Source organism: Palaemon carinicauda, chromosome 18 (assembly GCF_036898095.1).
Source record: "Palaemon carinicauda isolate YSFRI2023 chromosome 18, ASM3689809v2, whole genome shotgun sequence".
In the NCBI taxonomy this organism is placed as follows: Eukaryota; Metazoa; Arthropoda; class Malacostraca; order Decapoda; family Palaemonidae; genus Palaemon; species Palaemon carinicauda.
The window spans coordinates 14,070,718-14,094,780 of NC_090742.1; the positions used below are offsets into that span (position 1 = coordinate 14,070,718).

At 36.6% G+C, this 24,063-nt stretch overlaps 1 protein-coding gene across 6 annotated transcripts in view; it reads left to right on the forward strand.

The window, feature by feature from the left end:
- LOC137657616 (nucleolar protein dao-5-like) overlaps nt 1-22,493 on the forward strand; it is a 143,001-nt gene extending 120,508 nt beyond the window's left edge. For all 6 annotated transcript variants that reach the window (XM_068391976.1, XM_068391978.1, XM_068391975.1 and 3 more), the window contains 4 exons: nt 1,030-1,209; nt 1,368-1,546; nt 12,388-12,551; nt 20,546-22,493. In XM_068391976.1, the coding sequence (XP_068248077.1) occupies nt 1,030-1,209; nt 1,368-1,546; nt 12,388-12,551; nt 20,546-20,643 (621 nt within the window). In that variant the 3' untranslated portion in view covers nt 20,644-22,493. The remainder of the gene's footprint in view (nt 1-1,029; nt 1,210-1,367; nt 1,547-12,387; nt 12,552-20,545) is intronic.
- Nucleotides 22,494-24,063: the final 1,570 nt, after the last annotated feature.

The following is a 24,063-nucleotide window of genomic DNA, read 5'->3' on the forward strand; positions in this document are numbered from 1 at the left end:
TTGAAAAGTTCAATATCAATTTGTTATGAAGGTTTTGTATTCAATGTACTACCAAACAATTAAACAGTCTAAAAAGCATTATCTTGATGGGTTATACTGTGTCAAGGAATGTGACGTTTTAGAGCTCAACTTGGTAAACTGTATTCTAAATTGTAAAGTGTGGTTCAATTCTTATTCACTTCTTTTAATCCATTTACTTCCCTTTTGCATATTCAGTACTGTTTTGTACTTGTCATATGGAGAACAGAGCACATTCAGTGTATACTGGATATAGGTGGAATTGCTTGAATAGTTGATAATAATAATCAATGAAACTTGTATGAGGTTCCTTTCTTCATTGTCATGTTTGAGTTCTAGTAAATATACCATAGTGAATTTTTTTTTTTAATTTTTGTGTCCCTCACATCAATAATTCCAGCTTACAAAACTTTGAATTTATCCAATTTACCAGCCATTTCAAATAAATTAAATCACTTCACAAGATCTTACCACATTTCTTGATTCCTGTAGATGTAATTTGTCAAAGAAATTGTCTCTAGTTTTTCCCTTTCCCTTACTTGTGATCTTAAGCTGGAAATTCAAGTGACATGTTTGTGTCAGATAATAATCAATAGAAATGATTGAAAAAAATGTTTTTCCCACTGATAAGTTCATTAAAAATGCTAAGAATGACTTATCTATTTCAAAAGAGATCATGATTATTACCCTTAGCTAATATGAAAATTGTTTAGATATTTTAATCCAACTTTAATTTAATAAGTACACTCCTAATCCTTATTTGTTTTACAATCCCTGTAGTGGGTTTTTCCTAATTATGAGCAGTCTTATTATCATTTCCCTAAAGGCTTTGAAAGATGAAAGTGATCATAGAATAATTTAGTAACAATTTTCAACCAAAATGTTTCCTGCAAATGGTTCATCATTGTTTTTATGTTGGTGATTCTAATGTAAACTTTCTCTCTCTGCAACACTTAGATTATATGGTATAGTGTAGAGCATAAAATTTTTTCTCATTTTCTTTTTATATAGCCACAACTAGTACCTCATTGCTCTCCTTTGAGGAGATCCCCCACTTCTCCTCACCAGCTAGCTTCCCCACATATCACTTCGCCAGCACGTCAAGCAACAATAGCATCAGTAAGGGCTCGTAGGTCTTCATACACTCATTCCGATGAAGGTGAAGGGCAAGGAGGATCACCTTCTAGAAAGGTATATATTATACAGTAGTTACTTGACTTAGCTTTAAAAAAAATCTTAATCTTAAAATATATAAATATTTACTAATTACAGAAAATTTTGAACTCTATAGTCAAGTACTGTATAGAAGCCATTCTCCATATTTTAATCTCAAATTTTCTAACTTTCAGCCTTCACTTGATGAATCTGGGAGTGAAGGAAAACGTTCACCCTTAGGCAGCACACGTGGGGCAGTTTCTGGAAGATCAAAAGCAAAAATGGAGGCATTAGATAACCTTGTTATATCTACCATTCATTCTCTTTCGGTTAAAGTTAGAACAACATCTGAAACACTCCTACAGAAGCTCAAGTAAGTATGAAGAGTATAACTTTAATTTGTTCCTGCACAAATAAAAACCATTGTCCTTTACTTAGGAGAATAGATAACAGCAAAGCTGGAAAACAACAGACAAAATTATAATGAAGTGTAAACAATCAATCTATCGGTAGTGGAGAGGTGACCCCCCAACCCCTGCCAGCTCATTGACCACTCACTCAGATTTTAGCCATCCATAAGAACAGATGGTCTTGCTGGCTTGAGTTTTCGGCATAATTTATTTTCTTTTATTTTTTTTCCAGTGCTTTCTCAATTGTAACGACTGTTCTTCCACTGGGTTCCTGTAGAGGCTTCCTGCATCCAACAGCTTCTTGGTACTGTTTGTGTGCATGTGTGTCAGAGCCTTTTAATTTCGTCCCTGCCTGGCATTCATGGGACTGACCTTTTACTTTACCTCTTTTAAGGTTGTTGTCCTTGGAGATGCAGTTTTCACTGCCCTTGGAGTCATCCTGGAGCTGGTTTAACTACGACCTTTCACTTTTAACATTTTCCTGACATTCCTCATGTAGAGAGGCCTCCAGAGGAAACAGGAGTCTTCCTCTCGAGGGATGTTTTATTTCAACTTGAGTGTGTTCTCATACCCACTAGGAAGGCATTGTTGTCTTCCAGATGCGAAAGAGGGAGATAAGGATTCGACATTCCTAAAGGTGCTACACTGCTACTGCCTAGGTGAAGCCTGGTCTTCCCCCCGAAGGACAAAAAGGCAACCGTTGACTTTCTCTGTTGTGCCCTTAGCAGTGCGACACTCAGACTTGAGACCCCTTGTTTGGCCTCAACTAAGGGAACCTTAGATGTGTGGGGAGTCTCAGGTCTCCTGAACGGAGGACTCCTTGAAAGCGCGATCCTCTCGCTAAATTCCTGCAGCCTTTACGAGGCGGAGAAAATACCAGATGCAGGAGGCTCTCCCTTCCCCTCTTCCACTAGACCAGGGGTGGGCAAACTTTTCAGTGTAAGGGCCACATTAAAAAAATAAAATTTTACTGGGCCGCATAGTATATTTTCCAGTATAATTGATATCTACAATAGCCAAAATATATTGTTTTCAAACTGAAAATGCAATAATTTTTAATTTATTAGCATTTTAAAGTAGGCCTACTGTAGACTAGAGGATTCCCATGAAACGCATTTATTTAGAAAAACAATTTATTGAAAAAAAAAAAAAAAAGCAAAGTAACTGTTTAAGAAATAGAAAAATAATATATTTTTATTAATCAATAATTTGGAGTAGAAGTTCAAGGTAAACATATAAATTAAATCCAAAAAGACATATTTTATATATTTAGGGAAAAACTTCACATGAAGCATATTTGCTTGAAAACAAAGTAACTCAATCTAAAGATTAGAAATATTTGTATTGATATTTTAAAGCAGTAACTTCACATGAAACATTTATTAGACAAGCAAAGTAGCTCAGCAACTGAGCAACAGAAGTATCAAAATGACTCAGTGAGAATGATGCAATTGACTGCAATCATTTACCAGTTTGTTGAAATTAGGTGTCAAGTTGCTTGTACTGATTCTTAACACTGACTGAAGATTCGAGTCTGTGAGAAGTGACCTGTTCTTTGACTTGTTAACTTTCAATATAGAAAAAGTCTGCTCACATATGTAAGTTGAAAGTCTGCTCACATATGTAAGTTGATGCAAATATCTCAAACATCTTTCTTGCAAAATTTTTCAGATTTATAAACTTTTCTGAGTGCAGAGATGCATAAAACTCGACCAATGGTTTATTTTCAAAGAGCCTCTTTAAAGAGTTGTCGGCTTGCAAATCAATCAGTTCTACCTGCAGTTCTTCAGCAGCTGTTTCAACGTCACAGGCAAAAGGTGAGCTGAGCAAATCAAACTGCCCTTCAATTGCCTTGAAATCGCCAAATCTTCTGATAAATTCATCTCTTAGAGCCGTCAACTGGTAACTGTATTTGTCTGATAGTGCTTGTGTAACAGTTCGTGTTTTCAACAGAGGAAAATGAACAAAGTTTTGCTCTTTAAGCTGCTTGGAAAAAAAGTTGAAGTTTCAATTGAAATGCTTTCACTTCCACATACAATTCATGTGCAAATAAACCTTTGCCTTGTAGTTTTGTGTTTAACTCATTCAGCTTTTGCATAATGTCCACAGCAAATGCAAAATCACAAATCCATTCGTCACACTCCATTTCCCTTGAAAAGTCACAAGAAATGTCTTTCATATTAAAAAACAAGACAACCTCTTCTTTAACGTCCCACATCCTCTTCAATACTTTCCCCATACTTAACCATCGGATATTTGTGGTACAGCACATCAGTAAAATCAGCCTCGATGTCTTCCAAGAAGCTTCGGAATTACCTGTGATTCAGTCCCCGTGCTCTTATTAAGTTCACTGCACGCACCACTGGATCCATAACGTGTTTGAGTTTAAAAGATGATCTATAGAGGCTTTCTTGATGTATGATGCAGTGAAAAGACAACACACTGTGCGATGGAAAATCTTCTTTGATTTTATCATTCATCAAGGTCACAAGGCCACAGTGTTTACCTATGAGTGAAGGAGCACCATCAGTTGTAATACTTGCCAATTTATCCAGGCTTAATCTAGACCTGATTAGACTGTTAATGACACTATTGTATAAATCTTTTCCAGTAACAGTGTCTTTGAGAGACTCCATAGATAACAATTCCTCTGTAATTTCGAAGTTTTCGTCAATTCCTCTGATATAAATGAGTACCTGGGCAGTATCCTGATTGTCATTACTCTCATCTAAAGCAATAGAAAACCACTGAAAACTAACACTGGCTGTTAACACCTGATCTTGAATATTCATTGCAATTGCATCTATGCGAAGAACAATAGTTCTTCGTGACAGAGATATGGCTTCCACTTTAGATATGACTTCAGGACACACAACACTGACAGCATCAACCATGCAATCTTTAATAAATTCTGCTTCTGCAAACTACTTATTTTGTTTTGCAATTTTATTTGCCAATACAAAACTTGCCTTTGTTGCATTCCTTTGTAAAGATGAAGTTTTTTCAAACACATTTTGTTGTTTCTTCAAACTTTTCATCAGATCAGTTGCCTTCTTTTGCAGTTCTTGCTTTGATAAATTGCTTCCAAAGTTGGTGTGCTTGGTTTGAAAGTGCCGTTTCAAATTGTATTCCTTGAAAACAGCAACTGTATCATGACAAATCAAACATACAGCTTTAACTCCGACGTCAGTAAAGAAATACCTTTCAGTCCACTCTTTGTTAAATACTCTGCATTCGTCTTCAATTTTTCGTTTTTTAGAAGGCTTCGAAACACTCATTTTGGGTAAAGTTTGAAAGATAGTAAAAGCTGTGCTGAAATAAAATGTCCAACGTCTTCTTTCTCTAGAAGCTGCCAGGACACTGAAATGATTGAATATAAGGCAATAAACTCATTGGCGTGGTAACAAAGTTACAACGTGACCAAAACGTTTTGTACACTATCGAGATTTAATCTCACTGGCCACTGGTAGCAAACGTGTCCGATACACGCTTCACTCACGCATACGCCAATCCCAGATGCCGAACTGCATCTTTATTCAATGATGGCCAATTATAGATTAAAAAATGAATAAATAAAATAGAATAAGAAAATTAAAATCATGAAAAAATCTATTTCCATCTGGTTGAAAAAAAATAATGAGTGAGAAAGGATGCAAATAAAATAGAGAAAAAATGCAAGATAGAGAGACAGATAAAAAAGCAGAGAGAAAGAGATAAAGAAGAGGTCAGGCAAGAGAATAGCCCTTTTGTCCGTAACAAAAGGGCAGGGAAAGAAATAGAGTAAGCGAGAACAAATTTCCGATTACTTACATTCCAATTTTAAAATACTGGTTATAAAATCCTTTTGGACATTTAATATCCAATATTTGGAGGGCCGCATGAATTCCATTGGAGGGCTGCATGCGGCCCTCGGGCCGTAGTTTGCCCACCTCTGCACTAGACCCATCAGTTGCAACCTGAAAACCAGGTTGCTCGGCCGAATGTCTTTCAGTAGTTCTAGTTTTTCCCTCAGTGGCAGAGGCATCTGGTATGGAAGTCATGGTCATGGCTACCATGCGAATGGCCTCTAGCCAACACGGACAGTCTAACCGACTCTAGCAAGAAGTCACTGCCCTGACGGGAGCTAGGGAAGTGGAGTTTCTAAAGCACCAGGTAGCAAAACATTGGGCCAACTTGGTGCTAAATCAGTGTGATGCCGTGAATTCGAGATTTCACAAAACAATCCTAGTTGGGTCATTTTCATATGTTACATGACCACTGAGAGCGGATGTACTTTTCTCGTTGGATTTGACTTTTTGGAGGGATAAAAAAGAAATTTAGCCCCCATGCCCCTGTCAAAAGTGTGGACATAAACTATTGAGAGTCCTGAATTAAAAAATGGCTTTTGGTTTAGCTTAGAGTTCTGTACAAATTGTTTTATGGGGTTTTTGGGCATAGGAAATTCATTGCTGATGTTATTTTATTGATTTGATCTGTTTTTCATATTCAAATTCACTATGACCGCCGATTTTGAGCACTAAACGTTCAATTTTGCCAGGTCATTATAGACCTTTTATAGTTGTAAGTTGTACGTTTTTTTGTGATGTATTATGTTATTAATGATAGAAGTAAAAGTAAAGATACAAAAATCACTTGACAACAAAACCAAGGTTAATGGTTGAAACACGAAACAAGGAAATGTCAAACAATAAATTGATATTGATTAGCAAATGTAAACCACTGAATCAATTGTTCTACGTCAATCATGGGACTTTTATACTTCTCAATCTGTTGAATCCCCAGACTCAATCATCTCACTGTCAGATTCACTTTCCTCTGAGGAGTTGGAAAGCATGAGCTGTTGGAGCAAGGGGGGTTGTGTGTAGCGCACTGGTCAGCATTTTCTATTAACAAGTTCCCAGTCATGACCAATAGGGGATGGATGGTCATACAAGTTGTAGTGTAGTTGGCAATATGCGATATAGTTTGTCCTTTCAACATAGGATTCAAGAAGTCATCATCAGGTGGGAGGTGGATCGTACTCCTCTTCACTTTTGCCACTTGGAAGCCCTTGCTTGCCCGCAAGTAGCATCTGCAACTTCCCCATAGATACAGGACAGTACAAGGGCCTTCATATCAGATCTGATATTATACTCCAAGTTGATGCTTTCACCAATTCGTCCCAGGAGCTTTCTCGCCTCGGGATCAGAGATCACCGTCTCCATCACCACCTTCTTTCCATGGCATAGAACCCTGACATATGATCACATGGAGAGGGATGATGATCTGTGAGACTTCTTCTGGTAGAATGTCACGGCAGTTGATAAAGACATGCTTGCGTTTGATAAGTAGATCACCAGGGAGTTGCTGTGAGAGATATGCTGCTTGAACGTACACATCTGTATCTTCACTGTCAAGTAAAACTGCCCCATTAAAGTTCCCCGTCCTGAGCTTGGCATAGAACATCATTGTGTCAACCTCTGGATGTCTGAAAATAAAGTCTGTATTTGCCATACCAGTGCTCACATTGGTTGCTCTCTCCCTCACAGTAGATTATTCCACAAAACATCCTGGAAGCTTGTGCTTTCAGCTGTTCCCCGAGAGGAGCTTTTGCAGTCTGATCTCGTTCCCTAATCTGACCATCAGTTGGTTAAATTCAGCAGCTCCTGGGAATGTGTCTGTGGGCTTTGGAAAAACATTTGGAATATGTGCATGTTTTGCTACCCTTCGATTGTGCTCATCATCCTTGATGCTGAAAGGTAGGTCATACTTGTCATTGATAAGAATGATGTAAGGGGTTGCATTCGCATGGCATGAGAAAATGATCTTGCAGATCTTTACTAGATAGACCTTCCAGCAGTACTTTGAGCCATCTCACGTCTTTGCCTCACGGTCCTCGGGTGTGGGAGTGGCTAGCCGCCAGATCATACCCATGTCGACAATGCTGATGTAATTTTCTGGTTCTTGAACAACTGGTACGGTTAAACTGATCCAAGAGCTTGCTCTTCATTGTTTTGCGCATTGACCCGTCTGCATTGTACAGCAGAGACAAACACTCCTCAGTCACTATCCCCTCAAGGGCTGACTCAAGTGGGAGCATGCCTGATCCTTCTGCAAGGTCCACCAGGGCCGCCAGACCGGACCTCTCCATACGAGCCACTTTCATAGGCGTACCTGCTGGTGCACAAATCTGTTCACTGGCAAAGCTTTTTATTCTTGTGGATGGTTGCAGTGAGAGGCTATGTCTTTGTGAATACTCGCTCGTTCAGGAGAGTTTCAACCTGATCTTGAAAAGCAGTGTTGAAGTCTTGTACTAACTGTGGAGAAGCAACCAGACCAGACTGCAGTGACCTCAGTAAAGGTGATGAGATATCAAATAGTTCAGCGCTAAATTCTTTCATGCAGTGCTGTAGATCCTGAACTGCTTGCTCATCCTTCTTCATCCTCGCTGGTTGACACAACATGTTTCCTGTTGTGACGCTCGCATTTAACATTCTGCTTCACTGCAGCCTTCACTGGTGGGTTTACCCAGGCACGAATTGGTTGCTCGCTGGTACTGCCAGGGGTGGCATCTATATTACTGAACATGTGTGATCTCTCCTCATTTTCTTGTCCGCTGTTCAGAGATGTTTCTTGGCAAGCCTGGCAAAAAGCACTTCATCTGGTTTCCTTTCGTAGCTTTCTGGCAGCACTGACATGACATTAGTTCTGTGAGTGCCTGCTGCACTGCCTGTCATAGTATCCAACTTGAAATCGTCGCTGTCAGCAATGACAATGGCCGGTTTGCTATCTGTGATCTCTAGTGGGCAGGTGCCTGACACCTCAACATCCTTAAGAAGTGCCCAGTGGTCATAGAGAAGTGCATCTGAGTAGCTGATGCAGACACCACTCTTGTGAAGTGTGTCCAACAGGTGTTTACTCATTGTCATACCATGAACAGTGAGGCCAAGGTTAACTGCAGTTGAGGTGCACTGTTCAATGACGTGGTAGGTGATTATGGAGGCCAGGTTGAGTGTGGCAGGACTGAGACCAACAGTTTTTCTTGTCGGTTGTTTTAACAGTCAACAACTGCAGTAGTTGCTCACATACATCTTTAGCTTCTTAGAGATGGTCAATGCAAGGTGGCCATGGGACAGTAGATGTGTCTTTGATCTTCTTTGACAGACGTGGTGCTAGGTTTTGAATGAGCTGCTCAACAGGAATGCCAAGGGGCAACATAGCAGCCTCAATATACTCACCCCCTCCCACAGTATCATACATCCATGGACTCTTGTTCTTTGCATTTCCTTCTTGGAAACCAATTTTGTCCTCATACTCATTTAGGATCAGATGTTTGATGTAGAACAACTTCACCCACTGGATAACCATAGACACTGACAATATTTTTGTAGTCTGCTAAAAGAGACTGCAATGAACGGATCTCACTCTCAGCAAAGATGACGGTATTCACGTGTCTAAAGAACAAATTGTTTGCCTCTGACATAGACGTTCTGAAGATGCATTCCTTCGCTTTGTTCAAACTTCAGGTGGCTTACATACTTTCTCCAGCAGTTATGGTGATACATAATGTCTGTTGCAAAAGGGTCTGAGAGCGCTGATGTGGACTCGACAAATCGTGAGAGACTATCCCGCAACTCTTCATCTTCTATTAAAACTGTTGGGCGTTTGAAGGAGAACCATACAGAGTGTGTGTTGATTCTGAAAATCTTGCCCTTTGCTCTATTTGGATGCTTCGTGTCCTCACCCTTCAGACATCATACGCATTTTGTTTTCTCAATGAGTGATCCACCCACAGAAGAACACAGGCGCTTAGCAGGCAATGGTCCCTCTGTCTCATCATCACAAAGAGGTGGCATTTCAGAGCTTAATGTTTGACTTGTACTTAGACCAATGTCACTTTCGTTCGGCTTGCGTCGTCGAGACTTTTCTACCTTGTCTGAAGATGAGATTGATATTTAGCACCCTTGGTGCATGTAATAATTTGCAGGTCCATCTTGCCATGAAGTGGTGCTGTAAATATCACCACACCTATCAAGTCCTGACCATCTTTTAAGACTTTGACTCTAGAGACTCCCACTTTCCTTGACTGATGGTATCTGAGGACTTACAAGTTTACAAGTCTTTTCACATTTCAGTACACATTCATATGACATCTTGCTGACAATATCTATTTGAAATGTCTTGAGTATTACACTAATTCAGTTTTGATCCTTCTTTTAATAGTATGGAAGTAACTAAGCAGAACCACACACATTGACCTGAAACAAAAGAAAACTCTCTTAGCAGGGTGAATTTGAATATAAAGAACAGATCAAATCAATATCAGAAATGAATTCCCCATGTCAAAAAAATAAAACCTAAAAACACATTTTGTACAGCACTCTAAGACAAACCAGGAAAAACTTAATTTTTTGAACTGCCGACGGTGGCCATTTTGAATTCAGGGCTCTCAAAAGTTTATGCCCACACTTTTGACAGGGGCATGGGGGCTAAATTTCTTTTTTATCCCCCCCAAAAAGTCACATAAGCAATCAGGCCCCATATCTTCATAGTCATCTTGGATTTGAGGGGCATGTATATGAAATGCAAAATACACTACAGAAGTAAATGTACTTTACTGTAATAATGATATAGTATGTTGTACATTAAATTCTTATTTGCTATAATAATAATATCCCCACCTCTCCCCTCTATTTTACATATAGTTATACTTATTTAGTTTATTGGTTCCAAGAGTACCAGCGTAAGTCGTTCTAGGCGGACTTATTTTAGCCATATAAAAGGATTTTTATATTATTATTATTACTTGCTAAGCTACAACCCCAGTTGGAAAAGCAGGATGCTATAAGCCCAGGGGCCCCAAACAGGGAAAATATCCCAGTGAGGAAAGGGAACAAGGAAAAATAAAATATTTCAAGAACAGTAATATTCAAATAAATATTTCCTATATAAACTATAACAACTTAAATAAAACAACTGGAAGAGAAATAAGATAGAATAGTGTGCCCGAGTGTACCTTCAAGCAACGGTACTCTAACCTAAGCCAGTTGAAGACCATGGTACAGAGGCTATGGCACTACCCATAACTAGAGAACAATGGTTTGATTTTGGAATGTCCTCCTAAAAGAGCTACTTACCATATCTAAAGATTCTCTTCTACCATTACCAAGAAGTGGCCACTGAACAATTACAGTGCATAGTTAACCCCATGGATGAGGAAGAATTGTTTGGTAATCTTAATGTTGCTGGGTGTATATGAGGACAGAGGAGAATTTGTAAAGAATAGGCCGGACTATTCGGTGTATTTGTAGGCAAAGGGAAAATGAACCGTAACCAGGGAAAAGGATCCAGTGTAGCACTGTCTGGCCAGTCAAAGGACCCCATAGGTCTCTAGCTGTAGTATCTCAACGGGTGGCTGGTGCCCTGGCCAAGCTACTACCTGTATTCCATATGAAAAAGTATTTACATAATCAATCAATTTTTAATAACCCGATACCCACATTAATACGGTTCCCTGTGAAGTCCAGTTCTGTACAGAACAGCACTTATCATTATTGTATGACAGAAACCGATGTAAGGTTGTTTAAAATGTGTGTTTATCACTTGAGGATGAGTAATGTAAAGTTAGAACCTGCATAAGATGAATAGACAAAGATATTAGTTTTAATGTGCTATACTACACTCAGTTGCAGAGTACTAATATCACAAGTACTCTGTTTTGTATAGTATTTTAGAAATTATATGGGCTGTCCTGTATGATGTCAGGAAAATTTATATTAATACGTGATTAGTGGTATGAAAAGATTCAAATATTGTCTCTGTAATAAAAGTAAAACTTTTATACTTATAGGGATTTAATTGTTATTATTTTATCAAGTTTTAATAGTTTTCATTTAAAAAAGTATGTTATTTCAGATTAAAAAAATAATGAAGTTTAATTTATAAAAATATTTTTGATAATTTAACGACTTCATTATTTTTTAAAGAAAGCACTTTATAGATACTGGTTCTGCCAGTATTAACGAAAATGCTCTACATTCTGGCCTGAGGTTTCTGGTCCTCATCACATAACACCACACAGCCCTCATGGGACATAAAATCATCTCCTCTTAATCGTGACTTGTCACTACTTCACATATTGAGGGATGGAGATGGTCTAGAACCTTTGGCCATGAACGATGCTGACACAAACTCAAATGAGACCTCCTTCCATTTCTCGGTGTAGGTGACCAAAAGAGACTGCAACTCGCCTACTCTCTTTGCCAATGCTAAGGCTTAGCACAAAGACAGTCTTGGGGGTCGGATCTCAGCCTGCAACCTTCTCAAAGGCTTAAACAGGATACATTAAGAGCCTTGAGAACCAGGGTCATGTCCCACACAAGGAGCTGAGGTTCCGGGGTAGACGAAACTTCTCAATGCTCCAATGAGTATAGACAATAAGCTGGACTGATATGAAAAGTAAAAATGCATGAATATCAGAGATTAAAAGGAAATAGAAAAGCGGGAAGAATGGGAGAAACCATTTTGCTGCTATTTGGGGGCAACATTAACTTTACTCGAACCATGACTTTACAGCAGCCTACTCTAAAGAATGACAATGTGATGGCGTGCAGTTTGTAAACTTGCTGTGATTAAGTAAATGCTCAGCATACAGTATTTTTTTTTTTCTAAATGGTATCAATAGTTTAATAGTATATATTCGAATCATCCGTTGGGTAATTAGTAAAAAAATTATGTTTTATCGTACTGTATATGAAATAAAACTCTATTCTTATTCATTTTATCTTTAGCAAAACTAAAATTTTAAACTATTTGTTTACCACAGGTCACAATATGATGAAGAGGGTGATAGGGCTGCCCTTTTAGAAGAGGTACTGGCACATTTGAGTGAAAGCGATCCAAGTCTCTCAACAAGCCAAAGTAGATCTACCTCCAGAGAATTAGCCGGCATACTACGGAATTTAAAAAAGATAGAACATGCATTAGAAGGTGAGTGCTTTTAACTGAACTCGCTTATGTATTCTTTACGTATTATTCCCTTCCGAAATGTTACGTGAATCGCTTCAATTGTAGGCACTGTCTCACCATGTTTATATGTTGGTTACTATCAATGTAGAGTAATGAAATACTGTAGTGTCAGAATTATTTTATATATTTATTTGCTCATAAGTGAACCATAATGAAAACAAGTTATGGAAACATTTCAATTAATTATGTACAGTACATGGTTTAAAAGCTAATGCTGTGAATTTAGAGAATTGAAATCAAGTTTAAAAGCTTACTTGGGTATGACTGCATTATGAGAATCTGACCCTTTTTGTTATGCTATTTTTGAAGTTTTTAATCGTGTCCATGAAAGTGTTAATATATTCACATGGGAACTTATGGAAATGAAGGCATGGAGTTATTGCTAATTTGGGGGGAAATTAATTTTAAAAGCTGGTAAACTATAGGAAAATTTACAGAATTCATTTGACATTTTAAGGGTGAGTCACTTTTTCACAAAAGAAAAGGTTGGTGTGAGAATGAAGTTGGCTAGTTAAAATGTAAATGTATATTCATAGTTGGAATGTTTAAATCATTTTCAAAAGAATGAGAGAACTTTATAAGACTAGCAGATCCATAATTTCTCTCTTCATTCACTTTAATTGACAAAAGTGAATATGCCGTAACAGGGAATGATTTATTTTGACATACTGTATTTAGGTTTTCTGATTTCTACCTAGAAAAGGAGAGGACCAGATCATGCTCGTACATAAAAAGAATCACTAACGAAACAAACTAACCTCATATTACTCGCCTCTTTCTACCTTTATGCTTTTTGTCCTTCAGCCCTGAATGATAATCTCCCAGCTCCTGATATCAATGGGTGAGGAAGGCTTAATATAGCTTATATATCTGCTATTGGTCAAGCTTTTTTTTTTTTCAACCAAGATGTATTTTAGGTGAAGACAATAGAATGGTTATGTTCAATTCATAATGGCTACATAAATAGACATGCGGTAACTAAGAAATATCAGCGCCGAGTCTAAATTCAAAGTTTAAATTCAGGTGTGCATTAACCAAAAGTAGAATTGGTTTAAGATTCAATATGAATTTTAATTCTATTTATCCCAGATGTTACTTGTACAGTACTATATTATATTTAACCATATATTTTAAGCATTTTGTAAACAGAATTTCTCAAGTGTGTCCTTAATATTAATGTTTTGAGGTCTAATATATTTCTCACAAAGGAAAAATAACCCTGCTAAAAATGTTAAAACTACAAATTAACTGCTATATCCTGGTTGTACCTATTATATTTAATGCACATCTGTAATTTGGATCATAATAGTTGTGTTGAAGGGATGCTGTGACTATCCATTCTTTAAATAGTTCACCTGAAATTTCATCTTTGATCTGGATTGTAAGTAAGGCCATATTTTCCAACTGCTACCTCTTTAACAAGTAATCTTTTTTTTTTTTCTTTTTTTTTTAGTCACAGATCCCATGTGTTTTTCTAGACTGATATTTTGAAATTCCCATACTAGCAAGTAGATTCCAGATTTATATATTGTATTTCTCATAATCTAAGTGTTCGAAAGTATGACAGAAATATCGCCGTTAATTTAACTGTGTGGTTGTTGGTGAATACGAGCATTGTTAATTCCTAAGATAATGAGAAAATCATTTTGAATGTAACTTGTACATTCTTACCTTAAAGTAAAGGAAAGTTGCAAGGTAATACCTTGTATTTTTTAGTTAGAAAATATGGATCTTTTTTCATAGACTTAGTCAATATAAGCTGTGCACATCCGTGTTATTTGTAGGAAAGTTCTTATTTCTCAGCTTTTGGAGTCTGACGACTGCTTCACGCTTTTTGTAAGATACAGTTCTAGGTGGTTTTTTGATGTTTCAGTTTTACTCAAGGCCTTAAATTCGGTAGATTGGGAACCTGCAGCATTAATAAATTATTTGTTATAGATTTTGAAAATAGGATAATTAAATGTACACCACTGCATGTTAGAGATTAGTGGTAAGTTTGTCATAATTTCAAAAATGTAAATGTATTTTACACTAAGTTTGCATCATTTGACAGTTCATATCCTAGTGCTTTATTTTGGGCTGCCAAAATAACTGCTTTGCATTTAGTTAATATTTTGTTATATGATATTTTACAATGAAGTAAGCTCAGTGAAAATGAGCATAATGAAGTAAAAATGTTAGGAAAAATTAGGAAAATGGAAGAGAGAGCAATACTAGTAAGAAGAAAAGGACTATTATACATATCTTCTATGTGACTTATAGATCAAAGAGAAATATCAATCATGATAAAATGGAGGGGAGACAAAACTGACATGGGGCAAGTAACTAGAGGGATAATGAAGATTAAAAAGGTCTCAGAAAGAAGGTAAATTATTTCACTATATTCACTGCAAACAGGGAGCCAGAAGAGGAGAATTGAGTAAGGTTATCAAATGCTGTGACAAAAGGACCACAGTCAGAGGGTATGCTAGTAGTAGGGGACATATGGAAGCTAATGGTTATTATCTACCAAACAAAATTGCTTTTGATAATGTTTCACATTAATTTTAAATACAAACCATTTCTTTACTAGACCCACGTAGAATATCTACTTGGGCAAAGTAGAATATCTACTTGGGGAAAGTAGAATATCTACTTGAGCACAAAATGGGATTTCAACAAGGAGTTACTTTAAGGTTTAAAGGTTGCTCATGAATGGCAGAGGCAAGGGACAGTGACATTGCCCTAGCAAGCAGGACAATGCCCTAGAGACTGACCATAAATATCATATGATCAGCACCCAAGCCCCCTCTCCATCCAAGCTAAGACCAGGGAGGGCCAGGCAATGACTGCTGATGACTCAGCAGATAGGCCTATAGACTCTCCCAAACCCCCCAAAACCTTAGCTCACAAGGATGGTAGGGTTGCAGACGCTAAAGGTACTAACGAGTCTGAGCGGGACTCTAACCCCCGTCTGGCAAACACCAGCCCATAACAACCCTAAATTGGGATTGGAATGGTGCCATGAAAATGATATATAATACACTCATAACATCCTTCTTACAGGGTATGATTATAGGTCTGGGCACTGGTCTGATTTAGCAACAAGTGGTTGTGACAAAGCTGGCTAATCCAACTGAGTGAAATTGGGTGAAATAAACGAAAACTGGAGGTACTCAGGTTTTAAAGGCGAAAACTCCTTTTGAACTGAAGACTTAAGGCTTTGGATCTCTGGACTTACAAAAATTAGTAACTATTCAAGGAGTACCTCTTATCAGTTAATCGTTACCAAGCCAAAATGGAGGAATTGACAGAAATTTAAGAAATACCAGGAAGACGACACTACCCCAATAATGAATTTGGGTTAATAAAATTATAGTCGTTAAGTCACTAATAAAGACTAAAGGTGAAAATTCCTATTAAAACTCCCTATTAAACACAGGTGTGCTGCCAGGCTCAAAATCTGACAGGAATAGAGATTGAAAAACAACCTCCACATGGAATTTCCTTAGCAGCTCATGTTGTTTGAGAGGATATGTTAATATTTCTTTGTTCCAGTCTTGACTGATAGGGGCCCACAGTAGGCTATGATTTACTTTATTTTATCAGTCTCACAAGGGGTGCATAACAAAAGCTGCCTTCCAATTTACTTGGTTCAGATGGAGGCAGTATTAAGGTAATTCCTTGTCAAATATGGTACGTCTTCATCAAATTCACAGGGTACAGGGTCTGAGGAAGTCAAAAGATTTTATTGCTTTTATGGATGAAGTATGAAATTACCTATCCAACTTCTTGTTAAGGTACTAGTTAGAAGAATTTACTCATTGTATTGGAAAAAGACACTGATATGGACTGTTATCCTAGTATAGCTATCATGAGAAGATCCTTTCTGAACAATTTGCAAAGTAATTGGGGCCCTATTTTGTAGTACATTACTGTGATATTCCGGTATTGGGGTGAATGTCCTTAAAAGCAACCTGGCAAAATTGAGTTAGTGAGGCACCTTTTTTCAATAAGAGGTTTATGACTGACTTGCACTATTTATTATCTTTAGGCAGGAAAAACAAAATTTTGCATATTGTTGGTATTCAACTCCTGTTGAAACATATGAGGCATTAATGTCAAAGAAATTGCTATAACAATCTTCCATTTGATAAACTTAAGTACAGGTATTCAATTCTATTAGAATGTGAAGCAATTGAGTTCATGCGAGTGATGAATCTGTTGCTTTTGGAGATGAAACAGATTGAAACTAAGACTTTTTCCCTTTATGTAATGTGGAAACATCTTAGAAATTGGGATGTCACTTTACACTGATGTATTAAGTGAGGGCCAAGCATATATCATTAGAGCTGTTATAGAAGCCATGTTTTTATATGTCAGGTAGGCTTTAAAAAATGGCTTTGCTAGCCGTCAGCTGGTGCCTTATCTTAAATTTCTCCTTCCTTACTTTTTTGGGTTTTGGAAACCTCTGTAGTACTACTCATCACTACTGCGCCTAATCTTTCTATGTATTCAATAGAATAGATATTCTGGATATAAAATGGTCTTTAACAGAGAGAGTTCAATATTTGTATTTTCAGACTGCTTCAGAGGCAACCAGTGTGCAAAAAAACTTCCACAGCTTCTGGTGTTCATTCATTGCAATTTTTTCTCACTTACTGTAGCACAATAGCAAGTCTTCACATCTCCAATAAGAATTGCATTTTCATAACCTATATTGTATTTCCAATTTTCTATCATCAAGCTCCCCACACAAGAATTAATGCATTCCAGTGCTTTCTGTATACATGGTACATAGATTTAGGCATTTTCTGAAATGTAAAGAATGATATTTGTAAAGTTTTATGGTCTAAATGCTTACCCTTTAACTGTCTCTCATGTAAATAATATCCAGTTTAGTACCTCAGAGCTCCATACATCGAGATATTTTAATGGTTTACCACTAATCCAAGTCATCGCTCTTCCTACTTAACCCGATTGATATCTCTTCTGCCTATCTTCAAACAGCTTATATTTACTTATCTGTTTATGAAAGGTCATTGTACACAGAAATTAAACTTATTAGATAATTCCTTTGCTTTATGCATGTGTTGGTTCTTATGCCCTTAGCATCTTCTGTTTTAGGCAACTAGATGGAAAGTGTTATGCATATATCATACAGCTGATAGAATTTTTTTTTCCCTTGGCATATAAAACAAAGCAAGTCCTTTTATGAGAATATTTCTTCTTTACATTGTTATTAGCAGCCTTTGTGTCTCGATAATTCTTCCTTCTGTAGTTTGTAAGCATAAGGTGCTTATTTTATATACCATATATAAAAAAAGGCCTCTATAATATATATAGAATAGCATACTATGCAATTCAACTCCCTACTGCAGTATATTGTACCATGAAAGAGAAGAGAGATGTTGACAAAGGAAAATATTATTTTTGGGGAGCTACTGTGAGGTCTCCAAGAATTTTCCTGTGAAAAGCTAGACCAGGGAATCTAATATAAGAAAATACCAAAGAAATATTATCCTCCCTGCTTCAGGGTCAATGAATCAACATGCACAGCACAGACTAGTGAATATAAGGAAGACCTATAAATTCAAGCTATATTTAATGTTACTTATGCTGAACTATGATGACACACTGACACATCGCCGAAAACCAATACAGGTACTGGAGCCGAAGCTACCTGGTTGTTAGTAGGCGCTTGACTACCATCTTTTATATTTGGAGTAAGGCTCATGCCTCCCTTCCCTACATGTACCCTAACGGACATTCATTTCCAACAAAGTAAACTATTAGTTCTTGTGCATCTAGCGAGCATGAAATAACAGAACCACCTGGGGGGGGGGGGGCGGTTATAGATGGCTGCAACGGTTAATCTGTTGAGGGACCTTTAGGTGCTAAGGATGAGCCAAGCACCATGCATATATGTTTTAGGAGTTGGATTTGTTGCAGTTAGCCATCTTATAAATACTCGTATGTTCAGAACTAACAGAGCTGTGTATGTCGTGAATCTGACTACATAGCAAGAAATGCCAACAAGGAAGCAATTTTTCTCATCATGGGTTTTAGAGACTGAGAAAGCATCTGCCACTTTGATGAGGGAGGTCATTAGAATAGGGATACCACCTGTAGAAAGGGGCTTATTGGTCAAATTCTTATGGGTAGATCCCAAAGAAGGGGGTGCATTTTTTGGGCAATGAGAAGTCCCCTTTTTGGAACGTATCCCTCATAGACCTCAAACTCACCTTTACCATTTTGGCCAGGAAGGGAGTATCTGGATTACCACTGTCATTCCAGCCAAAGATAAATCTACAAGACTATGATCCAGAAACATCCTCTCAGAATCTGAAACTGGTCCTGCTAGATTGTTAATAAGAGCAGACTTGTGTGTCAACAGTAAAAACCCTTTGGGAATAAGCTGATTGAACCCCCGAGGAACAGTAGCCTGCCTAACTGGCTAACTCTAGGGTAAACAGCCAAAGGTTGGTTCTCAGGTGAGACGAAGGTCTCCTTCTAGAGGACCTGGGGGGTAAACCAGCCTCCTCTTTGGGGTCTAGATCGACTTCTGACTTAAGCCCTTCTTCTTGGTTAGGGGCTTGATTCACCATGATCCCTTTACCAAAACCCCAAACTGCCGAATCCAATGGTGATGGGCAAATGATATCTCAGTGTTCCTTATGAGGTAATGGATCCATATTATTTGCAGTGCATACCCATTATATGTATATAAGTATACTTATAGGGCCCTAGGCCCTACCCCCAAAGAGGCACAGCGTGCCCTATGATAATGGCAATGGGAATGGGTCAGTAAGATTACTGCATTCAACTGTTACATTTAACTTTGAATACACTCATCTACAAGAGAAATTTCTCTAAATAAAAATAATTATTAGCGATCCCCATATAGAGGGGAGCTTACCATTCTCCATTCCAATGTATCATACTACTACTGTATTTCTTTGGCACAACATATGAACATGAAAGAATTGTAGAAGCTTAAATCCCTTCCCCCTTACTATCATTAGACAGTCAAACTTTGACACAGCAAAGAGTAGGGAAGGAAGCAGAACCTAGGCTGTAATTAAATCTTTCCCTAAAGTAGGAAAGGATAATAGCATTGGTTATGCCAATATCAAATGAGTTGCCCTTCCATCCTACATCTATTCAAGAATAAATATGAAGGGAGGGAGGCTGTAGTTGCAGGAGGGAAACAGAGCTTACCCTGGGTACATTAAAAAATGATCAGGCCATTAAATGGAGGCAATATTACACACAAAAAAAAGGAGTAAACAAAATAATAAGGTAAAATTAAAGAAATTAGAAACCTGTTTTCTAGGATACCATTGCTCTAGATGTTTCACTTGCCCACACATTGAAGGCACTGCCTGAAGAGGTCTAATGTTGCCTTTCATTAATCCTTACACGTTTCCTAAACTGAAAACCTACTTCATTTATGATCACCATTTTGAGAGCAATAATATTAGTCAATTGTTGTTGTAGAGGAATGGTAAGAAGACCAGGACGCAACCCTTGGTTATATAAGGAGAGCAGTACTTTAATATCAGTAGACCTAATACAGAGAGGTTAGAAGAGACCCGTAAAGCAAAAAAATTGGAAGAACTGCTTGTTTCCCTTGACATTTAATGGATGAGGCCAGAAATTTTAAAAAATACTCTTGTAGTATAGTAATATTTAAAGTTAATGATTGATTTGTTTATATAATTATGCTAACCATTGAATTTTCTCTTGTAAATAGGTTTTTATTTTTTGTAATAGACTCAAGATAAAAACTAAAATAAGGTATACATCTAATATACTACAATAAACAACCCCAATTGTACTCTTATGAACATTTTGTTTGCTTCCACTAAATAAAGTATTCTTTCGCAGAAAAATAAATTAGTTTGTAGGATATGTTAAACATTTGCTGAAATCTTGATACTAGACTATTAATGATTTTATTTTTTTCCCCTCAGTAATTGATCGTGTATTGGTTGGTGTTGATGATGAAGATTTAGACGACGATGATCTAGATGAAACAACTGCTCATGAATGGGGAGAAAGTGACTACTAATATAAAAAGTTGCTTGAATTAATTCCAAAGGTGATATCTGATTGAAAATAGTTCAGTGTAAGATTTTTTTATGTATGTGAAATAATTTGTTTGGAGAATGAATTATCGTGTTGATGTTTTGTATTATATATGTACAGTTAGTGTAGTGACTAAATGACTATTACTGGATTCAATAACAGCATAATGTTTTAAGTAAATAAAGAATTAATCATAAAAGTATTGTCAACTTATTTTACAAAGTACTGATATGTACATATAGTTTGTTTATTTCAGTAGCATTGAGATTGACGCCATTTTGCATTTGCACACAGGAGAGTCAAGGATTATTTTGTAATGCACTAATGCATCTAAGGGCAAATGTACTTAAATCTGCCTGATCAAGATCTTGTGTTTGAACAATGACCAACAGATATTCAATTTTTTTATATTTATTACTTTTTGTGAGGAGTAGGCTGTGAACTATGAATTTAGGTTAATTTAAGTATTACCATGTGCATCTTACATTAGTGAACAAAAGCATAAGATTGTATGAAGATGCAGAACATCGTTAGCTAGAAAACACGAGAAGTCTAAAGAACATACTTCCGTACATTGTGTATACATCCAAAGACAAGTAGGACATTTTGTCTCGTCATATCATAACAACTCTATTCATTTGAACATAACGTGCAAGTGCCTATACCGGATACTCCAGAAATATGAGAGGGGTATAGTACTGATGCAACATCATTTCATTTTCTCTATGATTAGACATCTTTATGCACTGCTTTATATATACATATACAAATGTGTGTATATATATGTGGTGTGTAAAACATCATTACCACTCCTGCAACCATTCTAGTTTTCATTTCATGTTCCTTAGGTAGACCATTATTGAATTTTCCGTACACAATATTACTTATGAAACGGTATCCTATAGACTTTTCTAATATGAATGTAGTTAATGAAATTTCTTTACCTAAAATCTCGGTGCAAGCGTTCTGATAGAAAATATTTAGCTTGGTAAGATATGCAAGAAAATTGGCCTATTAATTATGTAATGAAAACTCTGTTGTTGTAATTACTTCACAATGCCATAAGTCTTTGACAATACTTTTTTATTTTTTAATCCACACCAGTAATCTTAACTGAATTAGCATGGCAATGTTATGATAACCAAAATATTTTTTGGACATAAATCAAGTAATGTATGTGGTTATAGTCTGTATATAGTACGATTCATTTCATTCATGCCTAAATTTTGAAACACAGCCTCTGCAGTTAATATTTGTACCATCTAATTGAAGTATAAAAGGAATAAATGAGGCTTCCAATATCATTTTGTATAATTTTTTTTTGGCATTGCTATACTTAATCTTTTGAGGAACATGTTGTGAGCCATTTTGTTATGCATTTACAAATTCATTCCATCACAAAAGTGACCCATGAGATTACAGCATGTAAAATTTGTACTCGTTGGTCGTTCCACTTCACTTTGATTGACACTTGTCACCGATTATTAGAAATATATCAGATGGAGAGTCTCATGTGATTAAATGTTTCGTCTGCTTTCGTGAGCTCCTCCGTGGAATATGGAGTAAATGCCAGCCAAAGAGTACAGGTATTACTTGTATGCTTTTTGCAAGAACTAGTCCTTTGAAATCTCAATTTAACCTTGCTTTCTGCTTATATTGTCTAACAAATTAATTCTTTTTTATTTTTTTGACTGTACTGTTGTAATTTTTATCATGCAAGTGGTGAATACTAAGCCATATCTGTTGGTTCAAGTATGAAATATATATTTAGTGCACATATTGTGCAGTGTATTGATTCAAAACTAATGATTTTATTAATAGCACAGAAACTTATCAGAAGAATCAATACAAAAAAAATCTAAATAGTTGAAATAAAACCAATCTGTTATTTTTTACGTTAAGCTTAACCAACGTTTGCAATATTAGTTTTTTTAAATAAAACTGATGCTGTTATGTGTTAATATATCTTCCTCCCTATATCATGAGAGATAAGGAAGTAAGGTATTTCTTTACAAGTGATATTGTAAATAAAGAACAAATGTACTTTATACATCAAAGAATGTTAGCAATTTAAAAGTGAAGCTTAAACTAAACCTTTCTTTAATTTCCCTTTAAAATTTAAAGTGTTTTATTTTCTATAAAACTGGATAAATTGTCCTATAGCTGAGAAGCTTTTTTTCATGAAGTAAGTCAATTCGGAATCGCTATGTGATGACCAAATAATCATGATGAAACCATTTAAATATAACTTGGTGTTAGAATTACAAATTTTGATTGTTTATTTAATATATAAAAAAAATACTGTACAATAAAAGGCGATTTGTTTTGACGCAAATATAAATTTACCATATATTGCAACATTACTTGGCTCTGAATCAGGCTATGAGCAAATCATAAGTGAAGCTATTCACAGGTCTGGTAGCTGCTTGGACCTAGTATACACTGACTCCCCTGGGGTTATAATAATTAAGGTTGGTTCTCCTGTTGGGACATCTGATCATGCCATAATTTTGTTAGTAATTAAAACTGAGCAACCTGTGCCTAATGTGTCTTACTCATGTATTATAGATATAAAATCTCACGCAGACTAGAATAGCATTTTGAGTGATAATTTGAATTGGCCACAATCTTATAAAAGTGTTGAGCCCATTCTTTTGAATGAGAACCTAGTCAACATACTTGATAGGTTTATTCCTTCTCTCATGCTAAAATATCAAGTGAAAGACAAACCCTGATTCAATGAGGATTGTCGACGTGCTTATTTGAAGAAGCGGGAGGCCTATCATCTTTGGAAGGGTAACAGATCAGATTTGATTGAAATAACAACTGTATACTCGGTAAGAGCTGTTGCTCAGACTTTACACTTCCACTAAAAAGGAATATAATTTAACCATAAAAGACACCCTTTTTGGTACAACCAAAAATCAGAAGTGGAGGGCTACCCTTAAAACTGCACTCTTTGGTGTAGACTTGAACAGTTACTTCTTTACTTGATCTAAACAGCTTTGTCACTCACTGTCCAAAGGAAAAGGCAACCATTTTAGCAGATGTGTTTGATAATAAGCAGAGTACTGTAAGGAGAAACCAGATCTTCCCCATTCTTGTTTGTCTGAGGCTAAATTAACCAATTTAGCTTTCCAGTACAGTGAAATTAAAACTCTTGATGGACCTTAATGTTTATAAAGGTGTAGACCCAAATGTTATTTTTCCTTTGTTTCCTTGCAAAAACAGCTCATTTTTTGACTCATAAGTTGTCCATTTTCTACAAGTTAGCAAGATGAGCTTCCTTCAGTACTTTTGGTAATGTTATTCTATTGATTAAATGTGTTTGTGGTAGCTCTAGCGCATCTGATTACTGCCCAATATCCATAACTCAATATATGGAGTAAACGTGTTTGTGGTG